The following is a 13,725-nucleotide window of genomic DNA, read 5'->3' as shown; positions in this document are numbered from 1 at the left end:
ACATTCGTACATTATTTAAAATCAATAATGTTGATAAATTTTAGGTGGTTTGGTACTTAAACCTTTTTATTGTATCATATCGACAAACAGGTATTATATTTGCTTTTTATTTTGATTTCAGCGAGCTCTTCTGAAACCTAGCCTCTCAAATACCTGGTGCCTTACTGTACTTCTTCTCCTTCTTTTCCTCCTCTTCCCTTTATAACTATAACTGTACAGATTGGACACAAAGTCTCTATGGACGCAGTTATAATTTAGTTATAATTTATCTGTATGCTCCCCTCCATTCTCCGCACAAATTATAATTTTCTCCATGTTCTTCTGGACATCTTCTTCCATGTTGAGGGTTGGAGGTCATAAAAACAGCCCCTGACAGCTGTTTTGAGGTCTTCAACTGTTGTTAGGCAGAGATGAGAAATTTCCTCTTTCACAATGCCCCAAAGCAAGTTGTCACATGTTGTTAAGCCCGGACTTCGAGGAGACCACACTATCTCAGATCCATGTCCAATCCATCGTCCACTGAATTTGTCGTCCAGATATTCTCTAACTGCGAGAGCATAATGTGCTGGTGCGTCATCTTGTTGCAGGATAGCTGTTGCCTTGAGACCTCTCAAGCAGTTGTGGAACAAACCACCTCTTGAGCATGTTCAAATAAGCAGTGTGATTGACACTTGTATTGAAAAAATATGGCCCTATCAAGTGATCTTCTGAAATTGCTGCCCACATCATGACATGAGGAGGATGCTGTTCAATTCCCTCATAAAAATGAGGATTTTCTTTGCACCACAAATATACATTGCTGGATCAATTGCTGAGGTACCGGTAAATAGCACACGCATCCAAAAAAAATATGCTTCTTCTTGATTTAATGGTGGGAAATCGCTGCAGAAGAGCCTTACTCTAAATCAAGTCATATCAAGGACACTCCCTGTTGAAAAAGTCTTCTTCTCCCATGCCCGCATCGTGTCACACGTAGGAGCTGGCTTATCGAACCTCTGCGAAAATCTTGTCCTTATGCCTTCAAAACTTGCTCCTTCTCATGCGCGGTCGTGAACCCAAATACAAGTTAATCAGTCTCTCTTCTATCGTGTACTCACTGGTGTCTGTCAAGCTGAAGCCGTACCTGGAAAACAAATAAAACAAATAGGTAACAGAGGATACACTAATATGCATAGGGACTTTGTGGGCACTCTGTACATGTGGTGCAATAGGGGGTCTGAACGAAACCCTTTCCAGAGATCAAATTGTCATTAAACCTACTATCAGGTCAATGTCGTGGAACTGATTTTCATTACAATTAATGACAATTTGATCTCTGGCAACATCCTGTAAAAATACAATCATGCAATATATCAGGATCATGGAATCATGGAGAAAGTTCAGTAATATCAATCAATGCAAGCAAGCCTAGATTATCTACGTATACGCACCATCCAAGTCTACATGTCATAGATTAAATGTCACAGGAGTGTCTCGGAGCGACGGTCGTCCGAGTTCTTATAGACGCCTCTCAGTGGTTAGAGAGAGCATCACACCTGGGTTCAACTTAGATACATTTTCATTACATTCTCCATGCCGTTAGAACTACACTTCCGCTAGGCAGGAATCAAGCACGCAGCAGCATTAGTAGAGTAACGATGTCAGTCCATGTCAGTCGGTCCATCCGTCGTGATTGGGGTGGCGAATTTCCCTGCCAGCACGGGTCCGGAAACTACCGGGTACTACATCCCCAAGTCCGGAGTCCCCCCTATTCTTGGGACAAGACGTCATATCTTTATGGCCTCTCAGGAGCTTAGGCTCAGCACAAAAGGGGAATGTCGATTGAAGCTTGTGATTAAGGGACGAATGTTTCCGGATGTGCATCTCATGGTCTTACCAGCATTATGTGCAGACGTTTTGCTAGGACATGATTTTCTCAAGCGACATGGACGGTTGGAAATGGAATTTGGTGGCACTGATACGCTTGCTGTGTGCGCTCTTGCAAGGATGGAAATTGAGCCACTGTCGCTGTTCCCCACTATGACCACGGAATGTACACCTGTAACGGTTAAATCGCGAGGCTACTCACGAGCTGACGTGCAATTCATTGCGGAAGAAACGGCCCAGCTATTAAAGGAAGGTATCATAGAACCCAGTCGGTCGCCATGGCGGGCCCAAGTTCTGGTGGTACGAAGTGAAGCGCATCGCAAACGCATGGTAATTGATTATTCGCAGACGATTAATCGATTTACACAGCTAGACGCATACCCCCTACCGGGAATGGACTCCCTGGTTCGACAGGTGGCCCAGTACTCGGTCTATAGCACTCTCGATCTGCGTAGTGCATATCATCAAATCCCCATCTCCGAGGCCGACAGTATCTATACCATGTTTGAATCGGGTCAAAGGTTATACCAGTTCACCCGGTTACCTTTCGAGGTCACAAACGGGCTCGCGTGTTTTCAGAGGGTTATGGACGACCTCATCGCTAAAGAGAACTTGACCGACGTCTTTGTATATCTGGACAATCTCACGGTTTGCGGGCATGACCAGGAACATCATGATGCTAATCTGAAGCGCTTACTCGAGGTCGCGCAGAGGTATCGCTTAACGATGAATGAGGCTAAATGTCGTTACTCTGCTCGCACGATAGATCTTCTGGGGTACACCATGACCCACGGCTCTGTTGCTCCGGATAAGGAGCGCCTGCGACCCTTGCTCGACATGGCCCCGCCCTGCGATCGTGCTTCGCTGAAGCGTGCTCTCGGGCTGTTCGCCCACTATTCTAAGTGGGTACAAAATTTCTCCGTGAAACTCCGCCCACTTGTGGACTGCGAAGCATTCCCCATGAGCCTTGATGCCAAGGCTGCTTTCCAGGGCCTTAAGTCCGACATCGCTGGCGCTGCTGTGGCTACGATTGACGAAAACAAATATTTCGTTTTGGAAAGTGATGCATCGGATCATGCGATAGCAATGACTCTCTCCCAGGGGGGGTAGGGGGGGGGCGCCCTGTGGCTTTCTTTTCGCGAACTCTCACCTCCGCTGAGCGGAGACATTCGTCTGTCGAAAAGGAAGCGTACGCGATCGTCGAGTCGATCCGGCGTTGGCGTCCCTATTTGCTCGGACGATGCTTCCAAATTATCACGGACCAACAGAGAGTTGCGTTTATGTACGACACCCTGCATGCTCAACGCATTAAGAATGAGAAAATCACTCGCTGGCACATCAAACTAGCCGATTTCTGCTACACCATCAAATATCGCCCTGGGAGGGATAACCTGGTTGCCGACGCCTTATCGCGGCCGGCAACGTGTGCGGGCCTCATATCTTTGGAGGATCTGCGCACTTTGCACGACACTCTGTGCCATCCTGGGGTGACGCGTTTCGCTCATTTTGTGCGTTGTCGTAATCTGCCATACTTGGTTGAAGACATTGGCCAGGTCTGTCGAAACTGTACTGTATGTGCTGAACTCAAACCGCATTTTTACAACCCTCCTATGGGGACACTGGTCAGGGCAACTATGCCGTGGGAAAGGTTGGCGATGGACTTCTGAGGGCCGCTGCCGGCGTCACCAGCATCAAGTAACTCTCATTAGCTGCTCACTATCGTTGATGAGTTCTCGAGATTCCCTTTCGCTTTCACGTGCGCAGATATGACGGCCGCCACGGTTATACGGTGTCTGCAGAACTTGTTTTCTATGTTTGGGAATCCGGCCTACATGCATACCGATCGAGGTGTGGTTTTCCTGTCCCAGGAGGTGAGGAGCTTCTTACTTCGGCACAATGTCGCTTCTAGCTATACCACCCCATATAGGCCACAGGCGAATGGGCAGGTCGAACGCTTCAATGGGATTATATGGAGGGCCGTCACGCTAAGCCTTAGGTCCCTCGGCCGGGGCCTAGATAAATGGGCCTGGTCGTTACCTGCGGCGCTGAACTCAATCAGGACTTTACTGTGTACGGCCACCAACCAGACTCCTCACGAACGGATGTTTCATCACCCGAGGAGCTCGGGTAGTATCCGACCTTTACCTAGTTGGCTTGCTGAGCCGGGGCCGGCCTACCTCAAACGTGCGGTTCGCACGAGCAAGAATCATCCACTAGTGGATAAGGTGCAGGTACTCCAAGCTAATCCCGAGCATGCTCGCGTGTTGATGGCTGATGGACGCGAGTCCACTGTCTCTGTACGCCACCTGGCCCCTTGCGGGGACATCGGCCCTTGCGGGGACATCGACGAACCAATTTACGAGTCTATGGACTCTCCCGTGGCTCCGCCTATGGAGCATCTGTCGTCTATTCCATCGCCAAATACACCCCTGCCTGTAGGCACTGTGGTGCCCCCTCCGTCACCTGCCTCAGGCGGCTACTCCGATGCGGGGGACTCCGGACTCGGGGATGTAGTACCCGGTAGTTTCCGGACCCGTGCTGGCAGGGAAATTCGCTGCCCCGAACGCTACGGATGGACCGACTGACATGGACTGACATCGCTACTCTACTAATGCTGCTGCGTGCTTGATTCCTGCCTAGCGGAAGTGTAGTTCTAACGGCGTGGAGAATGTAATGAAAATGTATCTAAGTTGAACCCAGGTGTGATGCTCTCTCTAACCACTGAGAGGCGTCTATAAGAACTCGGACGACCGTCGCTCCGAGACACTCCTGTGACACTTAATCTATGACATGTAGACTCGGATGGTGCGTATACGTAGATAATCTAGGCTTGCTTGCATTGATTGAAATTACTGAACTTTCTCCATGATTCCATGATCCTGATATATTGCATGATTGTATTTTTACAGGATGTTGCCAGAGATCAAATTGTCATTAAACCTACTATCAGGTCAATGTCGTGGAACTGATTTTCATTACACCTTGTGAGCGGAATATCTTGAAAAATAAGCGAAGTACCAACTTCTAATCTGGTGTGTGGGTGTATCTAGGTATAAGGAAGAATGCTATTGAAAATTGGGTTGCCACATCAAAATCCAAGATGGCCGCCACCATATATATGTCTGAAACTTGTGAGCGAAATATCTTGAAAAATAAACGAACTACTAACTTTTAATCTGGTGTGTGGGTGTATCTACTCATAAGGAAGAACGCTATTGCAAATTGGGTCGCCATGTCGAACTCCAAGATGGCCGCCTTGCGTTTTCCACTTTGTCAACTCGCATCACTTCACCGACGGGGGACACCTAGGCGTAGAACTTGTTATACACTACATGGCCAAAAGTATGCGACACTCCTTCTAATGAGTGGATTCGGCTATTTCAGCCACACCCATTGCTGACAGGTATACAGTATATAATCAAGCACACAGCCATGCAATCTCCATAGACAAACATTGGCAGTAGAATGGGCCGTACTGAAGAGCTCAGCGACTTTCAACATGGCACCATCATAGGATGCCACCTTTCCAACAAGTCAGTTCGTCAAATTTCTGCCCTGCTAGAGCTGCCCCGGTCAACTGTAAGTGCTGTTATTGTGAAGTGGAAACGTCTAGGAGCAACAACAGCTCAGCCGCAAAGTGGTCGGCAACACAGGCTCACAGAACGGGACCGCCGAGTGCTGAAGCTCGTAGCGCGTAAAAACGGTCTGTCCTTGGTTGCAACACTGACTACTGAGATACAAATTGCCTCTGGAAGCAACGTCAGCACAACAACTGTCCGTTGGGAGCTTCATGAAATGGGTTTCCATGGCCGAGCAGCCGCACACAAGCCCAAGATCACCATGTGCAATGCCAAGCGTCAGCTGGAGTGGTGTAAAGCTCGCCGCCATTGGACTCTGGAGCAGTGGAAACGCGTTCTCTGGAGTAATGAATCACGTTTCACCATCTGGCAGTCCGACGGACGAATATGGGTTTGGCGGATGCCAGGAGAACGCTACCTACCAGAATACACAGTTTTATGGAGGAGGAATAATGGTCTGGGGCTGTTTTTCATGGTTCGGGCTAGGCCCCTTAGTTCCAGTGAAGGGAAATCTTAACACTACAGCATACAATGACATTCTAGAGGATTGTGTGCTTCCAACTTTGTGGAAACAGTTTGGGGAAGGCCTTTTCCTGTTTTAGCATGAGAATGCCCCCATGCACAAAGTGAAGTCCATACAGAAATGGTTTGTCGAGATCGGTGTGGAAGAACTTGACTGGTCTGCACAGAGCCCTGACCTCAACCCCATTGAACACCTTTGGGATAAATTGGAACGGTGACTGCGAGCCAGGCCTAATTTCCCAACATCAGTGCCCAACCTCACTAATGTTCTTATGGCTGAATGGAAGCAAATCCCTGCAGCAATATTTCAACATCTAGTGGAAAACCTTCCCAGAAGAGTGGAGGCTGTTATCGCAGCAAAGGGGGGACCAACTCCACATTAATGCCCATGATTTTGGAATGAGATGTTCGACGAGCACATACGGGTGTGATGTTCGGATGTCCACATACTTTTGGCCATGTAGTGTATGTTACCATCCTCTGAGAGCAGATGAGCATGGCGTTATATATGTTAACATCATGCTCATCTGCTTAGCTGACATCTCCTTCACTACTCTGGGATGTTTATCCGACCCCAAAGCTACCCTATATTTATTATTGAGATTTTTTTTTTTTTTTTTTTTTTTTTTGTATACAAGATCGAGGCTCGTGAAAGAGCTAACATTAATCACACAAAAAGACAAACCGACACACAAAACACAAAAAACAAGGGGAGCGGCAGACAAGATGGGGAGAGAGGGGGAAGGACACAAACACAACATTTGAGAGCAGGGACATCGGGAGGACTTGGGGGGAGGTGGGAGAGGAATAAAACAGATGAACACTGCAAGGACTCTGGGGTGAATTACTGGGGGTAGAAAAGATCAAGGTTTTCGATGGGGGAAGATAAGAGATGGTGGTGAACAGCTGTTTTAAAGACCTGGAGGGAGGAGTGGGATTGAAGGGAGTGGGGGAGTTTGTTCCAGAGGCGGAGATTAAGTGATTGTGTGTGTTAAGCTTTTGTTTATCAAGGTAAAAGGTGCGTATTTAATTTATCACTCATTTTGGGAACTCAAATGGTGAGTGTCATGTTAAAACGTGATGTGACAGTGGATCTGGCGATGACATAACGGCAGGGATCTGGTAACTCAAAATGAGACACGACACCACTGGATAAGAGAACCAATTTAACTTTCATGCCTGAAGGAAGGTATGCCTTGATATGCAACACTTCCTGCTGGCATTGTATTCAAACTATTTGAGTCGGCCTGCTGCCCCTGAAAGGGAGCGGAAGGATTGAGTGTTCAAGGAAGGAAAGGAAGTTGGCGAGGAGACTTCAAAAACTTCCATTGGGCCTTAGATTACTTCCAACCGTACATCATATTTATGAACAGGTGTAGTGTGTGTGTTGCGAGTTACATGTGTGTTGCAAGTTGTGCTTGTTGTGCTGGTGTGGTGCTTATGTGCATACAATGTGTACATAAAAACAAGGTGAGCTATAACTGCCCCCTGAAGTATTGAGGACAATGAGTCACGGATCTCATTAGCTTTGTTTATACTCTACTGCAGTTTACTGGGCGAGAGGAATCCGAGCTGCACTTCCAGCAGTTGATGCGTGAGTACCAGGCCCTGCAGCGTGCCTATGCCCTCCTCCAGGAGCAGCTTGGAGGGGAAATGGACGTGGAACGAGAGAGAAAGGTACAGAATATCTACCAACGAGTTCAACTCGTGCTTTTCTATCTATATTTATTTATTTATTTTTTTTTGTACACAGAATCATGGCTCGTGGAAGAACTAGTACACTGAATGGATCAGGACATAGCAGGCAAAAGGAGCAGTAGAGAGAGAGAGTGGGAGGGGGGAGGTGAAACCAACAGCAAAGTGAAGGACAAGATAGAGGAAGACTTGGACAACCAATGGGTGTGACGAAGAGTGGGGGCAGGACAGGACACATAGGGTGGAGAAGATGGATACAGAAGGAAACTCTTAAGAGGGAAAAACTGGAATTTGGAAGGAGGAGGACTTTGAGAGCGAGGGAGGGTTAACGAGTGTCGAAAGGATCATGGTTTTGAATTGGGGGTGATCTGACATTGTGGGAAGCATCTGTCTTGACCTGCAAGGAAGAATGAGATTGAGGAGAATGTGGAGGTTTTTCCACAGGCAGAAAAAAGGAGGACTGAATGAGTGGAAGTGAGCAATTAGCCTGGATTTTGGGAGTTTAAGAAGAAGAGGGTTACTGGCAGACCATGTGTATCCTGCAGTAACCTGGGAGTGACAGAGCCAAGAGTTTTGTGGGTGCAAGACCAAAAAGGAGGTGGAATAAATACAGAGGCCACCAACATGTCAGTGTGATAAATGAACAGGCCTAGGCAGTCATGGGAAATACCATTCATTTTGAGGGCCAATAAAGGCAAGTTGAGATGTAGGATCACCAGCCCAAAGGGGAGAGCAGTACTCCAAGCTGTGAATGAAGGCCTTGTAGGTCGTCATAAGTTCAGATTGGCCAATGAAAAACCATGCATGATGAAGGATGTCCAGCCATCAGCTGGCTTTGCAGGCCCTCTGGAAATAGGGTCTGCCCAATAAATATCATGGCTGATGGTGAGGGCCAAGAGTTTGAGTGACTTAACCGCTTCAAGTGGTTTGTTTAGGAAATTGATGGGAGGGTTTGCCCCGACGATCCTTTCAGAGGGACACGGTGAGTTTGTGGGATTTGTCTGGGTTGAAAGACATATTCCAAGGACTGGACCAGCTTCTGATTATATCCAGGTCTGCAGAGAGGGAATAGGATGCTGCCTATCTGTCTGAAGGATGAGAAATGATATAGCAGAGGGTGAAATCATCAGCAAAGAGATCGGGAGGATTTTCCAGGAAATCAGAAAGATCATTGATTAAGATGAGGAACGAGACTGGGCCCAAACACTGCATTGGGGGCACTCCAGCCTTGACAGGGAGAGCAGATGAGAGGATCCCGTTAAGAGCTACACCCTGAATACGGGAGTGGAGGAAGTCAGTGATCCATAAGAGGAGGTGGCCTTGGATGACACAAAAGATTGGAGGTCAAGGCATGGCCCTGAAATGACTGTCTGAAATGCCGAGATATGTCCAGAGAGACGTCCCTGATCCCATATCTGAGATTGAGTGCTTCCATCCATTGTTGGGAGAGCATAAGCGACATGTCCAAGGTAGAATTACCACATCTGAAACTGACCTGATGATCTGAGATCAGGCTGCTGGAGAAGATGAAGGATTTGATATCAACTGCAATGATTGATTCTATGACCTACCTTGGAATTGGAAGCAAGTAATAGGCCTGTCGTTAAGACGATGCGTTGTTGCACCTTGTTTGTGTATTTCAGTGATGTCGGGTAACTTCCAGACAGGTGGAAAATGACCTAGAGAGAATGATCTCGTGAACAGAGCGAAAGACGATGAGCAAGAGCAGGTGTTTTGGACACGTGCACTGATGCCGTCTGCACCTGCTGCAGAATCGGAGTCGAGATTTGCCAGAAATCTCTCCAACTTCTCAAGTGAGAAAGACACAGTATCCAGGAGCAGTTGGATATGAGGCTAGCGTAGGTATCGGGAGTGAGGGGTTGGAGTTGGGTACACAATACTTGGAAACAAACACAGAATTGGCAGGTTTACACAGGTTTACATTCCCATTTATCAATTGAATGGCATAGACATGGAATCGACCGGATTAGACTGCAGCATGTTTCACTCCTGCGGAATACCTTTCAACGTGAGGCCACTCTCTAAACTCCTCGTGCAAAGGTGCAGGTTCGAAGTGAGGAAAGTTTTCTTCAGTCAGAAGGTAGTTAAAGACTGGAGCAGTCTTCCCTAGAATGTTCTGGATGCTCAAACTGTTGAAGCTTTCAAACGGGGTCTAGACAAGGTTTTTTGGGATAAGAGATTCAACTTGCACTGACCCATCACCCATGAGCACTCAAAACTACAAGACCAATTTAACCAAGTACCATGCATAGATCAGAAGATCTACATCTACAGAACTATCTTTACTTCCATAAACGTGGATGATGATGATGATGATGATGATTAAAGCATTTATTTACCACATAAATATCTCTCCTGTAAGTTCAACAACTAACAAAAACAACATGATCCCTGGTACTGACCTTAACATTGATCCTGATGCTAACCCTGACCCTGACCTCAACCCCAACCTTGGCCCTAACCCTGACTCTGACATTAACCCTAACCCTGCTGATGACCCAACCCTGACCCTAACCCTGACCTCAAACCCAACCTTAACCCTAACTCTACCTCTGACCCTAACCCTAACCCTGACCTCAACTCCAACCTTGACCCTAATCCTAACTCTGACGTTAAGCCTAACCCTAACCCTGCTGATGACCCTGACCCTAATCCTGACCTGAACTCCAACCTTGACCCTAATCCTAACTCTGACGTTAAGCCTAACCCTAACCCTGCTGATGACCCTAACTCTAACAGACTCATGCTGAACCCAAATGGTGGGTTTTTTGTTGTTGTTCAGATTCGTGAGCGGTTACGTTCTGATCTGAACCGCTGCCAGGAAAAAGTGCAAGATCTCCAGAAGGCCCTCCTGGACCAAGGGAAAGACCACGTACGTTTGGGGATTTAAGGTTTTATAAATGGAAATAGTTAAATCAGGAAATCATCAAAATATATTTGCATTAAATCATTTTTTTATTAAATATTAATAATTCCTTGGCTATGGGAAGGATTTTTGGCCTTAAATTGCTGGCAGTGACTAAAAACGTTACGAAGAAGGCTCGTTCAAGCTGTTCATTGGAAGCAGATGTGCCAGTACAAAAGGGTATTCCTAAAACCTGTGAATCTTCCATTACTACGTACGTGTTACATTGAACGGTAACACTAACATTACATTGAACTTTGAAATTCAGTTGTTACATTGAACTTCAGAATCATTGGAATCTCCCGCGATGAAGCTAACTCCAAGGGCCTCTCACTCACTCACCGCAGGCAGGTTGGTGGTCTTTCCGTCTTCTACCGACTCCTCTCTGGCCTTGCTCCCTCAGCTCTCTCTGGGCTCTGTCCCGCAAATATTCCTACAGGTCGCACAAGATCTGCCTGCAACCCTCTTATGGTAAACTGCCAAAATCAAGACTCTCTGCTCACCTTCACTCCTTCATTCCTCTTTTCTCCCGCCTCTGGAACAAACTCCCTCACTCTCTTCAATCCCACTCCACCCTCCAGGTCTTTAAAACAGCTGTTCACCACCATCTCTTATCTTCCCCCATCCAAAACCTTGATCTTTTCTACCCCCGCTAATTTCACCCCAATTCCACTTTTTTGAAATACCAACTTCTGTCCTGGAAGTCTTTGGTGTCCTTGTGTTTTATACTTCTCCCTCCCTCCCCCCCCCCTTCCCACGCCTCCTCCCCCCAAGCCCTCTCCCTTCCACACATCTCCCTGCTCTCAAATGTTGTGTTTGTGTGCTTCCCCTTCTCTCCCCATCTTGTCTTCCGCTCCCTCTTTTTATATATTTTGTTTGTCTGGTTGATTTGTTTGTGAAGTAAATGTTAGCTCTTTCACGAGCCTCGATTCAGTATACAAAAAAAAAAAAAAAAAAACACGTACGTAGAGTGAACGGTAACACGTACATCGTGCTGTGACCGAGTATTTAGTGTTAAATGAAGGAGGTGATAAAGTTGGTGCCGCGTCTCGATGATTAGGAGCACAAATATGGCGTTCCATTTGTGTCAGGAACATATTTGGAATCTTCTTTATAAATAACAGTTTCTGGTCCGAAATCGTGAAGAACTGAATGGAAGGCGCTGTTTGCTCCACATCTGAAAATCTAACCAGGTCTAGGGTTTACCGGATTGAGAAGTTCCAGGTGGATGAATGGTTAAATTGATATATGTGGGGAAATTACATGCCCAGACCAGGAATTGAACCCAGGCCCTCTGGAAAACCGGTACCAGTGCTCTGCCATCTGAGCTATCTGTGTGACCCTGACTGAGCACGCCATTTTCCCATGCATATGATTGCCACTCTCTTTTCGTCAATGCTTCCGGGGCAGTCAGAGCACCAACGGCCTGAACACGAGAGGGTCTTCCTCCAATGGGGGAACACTTCCAGACAGACGGTGGCAATCATGGCAATCATATGATTGGGTTTGAATCCTGACCCAGCTGGAGACTGTCTTCCTGGTGTTTCGCAGGCATGGTGACTCTTCAATGTGTGTGCCATCCCTCTCATGGATGTTAAGGGGCTTCCCATCTGCCAGCATTCATTGGTGGATGTTAAAGATCCAATGGTGTCCTTTGCTAAGAGTTGGCGAACTATCGGCAGCACCATGGCCAAATTCAAATTGCTACCCGAACCAGCAGACTCAACGTTACTGAGAATAGCTAAGGAAGGATTCTGCATTGGCACCAGCAAACTGGTGGACTGTGGATGGAGAAACGTAAATGTGACTCCATAATTCCATCGACTAAGGTGGAAGATGCCTGCCAACTATTGATAACAATTCCAACTCTATGATTCTCATGAAGTGTGTGATTGGTCAGACATGTTCCACATGACGAGTTTCATCTCCCGACAATGTGCTATTCTTGATGGAAAGATATTTTTTGCCACAATTATGATATTGATCCAGCTATCCTCCTTTTGCAATATCTTACAGGGCTCACAAAAGTATGATCCTAACCCTGACCACTTTTAGAACCTTTCAAACAACGAACAAGTAACTGTCATCCATGCCAGAGTCATTCTCACTCTGGCAGAAAAGGTAGGATCAAGTTATCACTCGTCAGGATAAAGACGTTTCGGACAATGAAGACACTTAAGGCTTTAGAACTTCGTACAGTATTCCTTTTTAAATTTTTTTAAAATGAAATCCTTCTTGTTTGCTTCATGACGTTTATTGGGTAGTGCAACAACGTTTTCCACACCAAGCCATTGTTTGACACATTCCCAGAACACCCCATGGTAACCCGGTGTCCTGGAGACGAGGCACGCCACTGGGCATCCTCCTTTTGCAATATCTTACAGGGCTCACAAAAGTATCAATTGAGTACTGCCATGGCCGTGTGGTATGAAGAATCATCCTAGAAGTAGTGGGTTCAAAATCCAGCCAAAGGGAGCGGAGTGTTAAGGATTCCGAGCTTCTCGAAATGGAGCTCCTCCCTGGGGAGGGAGAAATCAGGAATTCTTGAATATTAACTGCATCACTCTCAGATTTATGATAAAAAAAACCCAAGCTGGATCACTAATCGTCTTCATTGCATGGTGACCTGCCTGTCATGCCTGTGATGTCATATGGATACGGGTGACTTGAATTTCTTCGGTTGAATAAAGGTGGGCGCTAAGATGCCGTGTGGTATAATAAAGGTAACGCTTTGAACATCAGGAACAGCATGTTCTGAAATGAACCCTGCAGAAGCAAACTGAGGAATGCATTTTTGGCAGGAGTTGAAGTGTATTGATGAGAAGCAGGAATTGCACCAGAGAAATCGAGAACTCCAGGATAAGGTGAGTGATTTGCCTTTTATAAGCCATACATGTCCATAACATCACCAAAAAAAATTCCTCAAAGCTTTAAACGTGTAGAAGTTACTATTGGAGGAAGCAGCGACACAGTCGATATTCTCATGGACACGGAATACTGATATCTATGAAGGCTTCTGTCAGAGAACCTAACGATGGATTTTATCAACTGAAAGTTTGTCCGAGTACGTTTACTGTCATTGGAAACGAGGTGCATCGACTGACGTTTTGAGCTTTAGCTCTTCGTCGGAGTAAAAAA

General features: G+C 46.5%; 1 protein-coding gene across 1 annotated transcript in view; it reads left to right on the top strand.

The window, feature by feature from the left end:
- LOC137423760 (janus kinase and microtubule-interacting protein 3-like) overlaps positions 1-13,725 on the top strand; it is a 225,009-nt gene that overhangs the window by 179,811 nt on the left and 31,473 nt on the right. The window contains exons 11-13 of the mRNA XM_068111243.2: positions 7,515-7,643; positions 10,465-10,554; positions 13,389-13,451. Coding sequence (XP_067967344.2) covers positions 7,515-7,643; positions 10,465-10,554; positions 13,389-13,451 — 282 coding nt within the window. The remainder of the gene's footprint in view (positions 1-7,514; positions 7,644-10,464; positions 10,555-13,388; positions 13,452-13,725) is intronic.

This window comes from Myxine glutinosa, chromosome 3 (genome assembly GCF_964187855.1).
Source record: "Myxine glutinosa chromosome 3, kmMyxGlut1.1, whole genome shotgun sequence".
NCBI classification, from domain to species: domain Eukaryota; kingdom Metazoa; phylum Chordata; class Myxini; order Myxiniformes; family Myxinidae; genus Myxine; species Myxine glutinosa.
The sequence above is the reverse complement of the archived record's forward strand: the minus strand, read 5'-3'. Positions and strand labels throughout refer to the sequence as shown.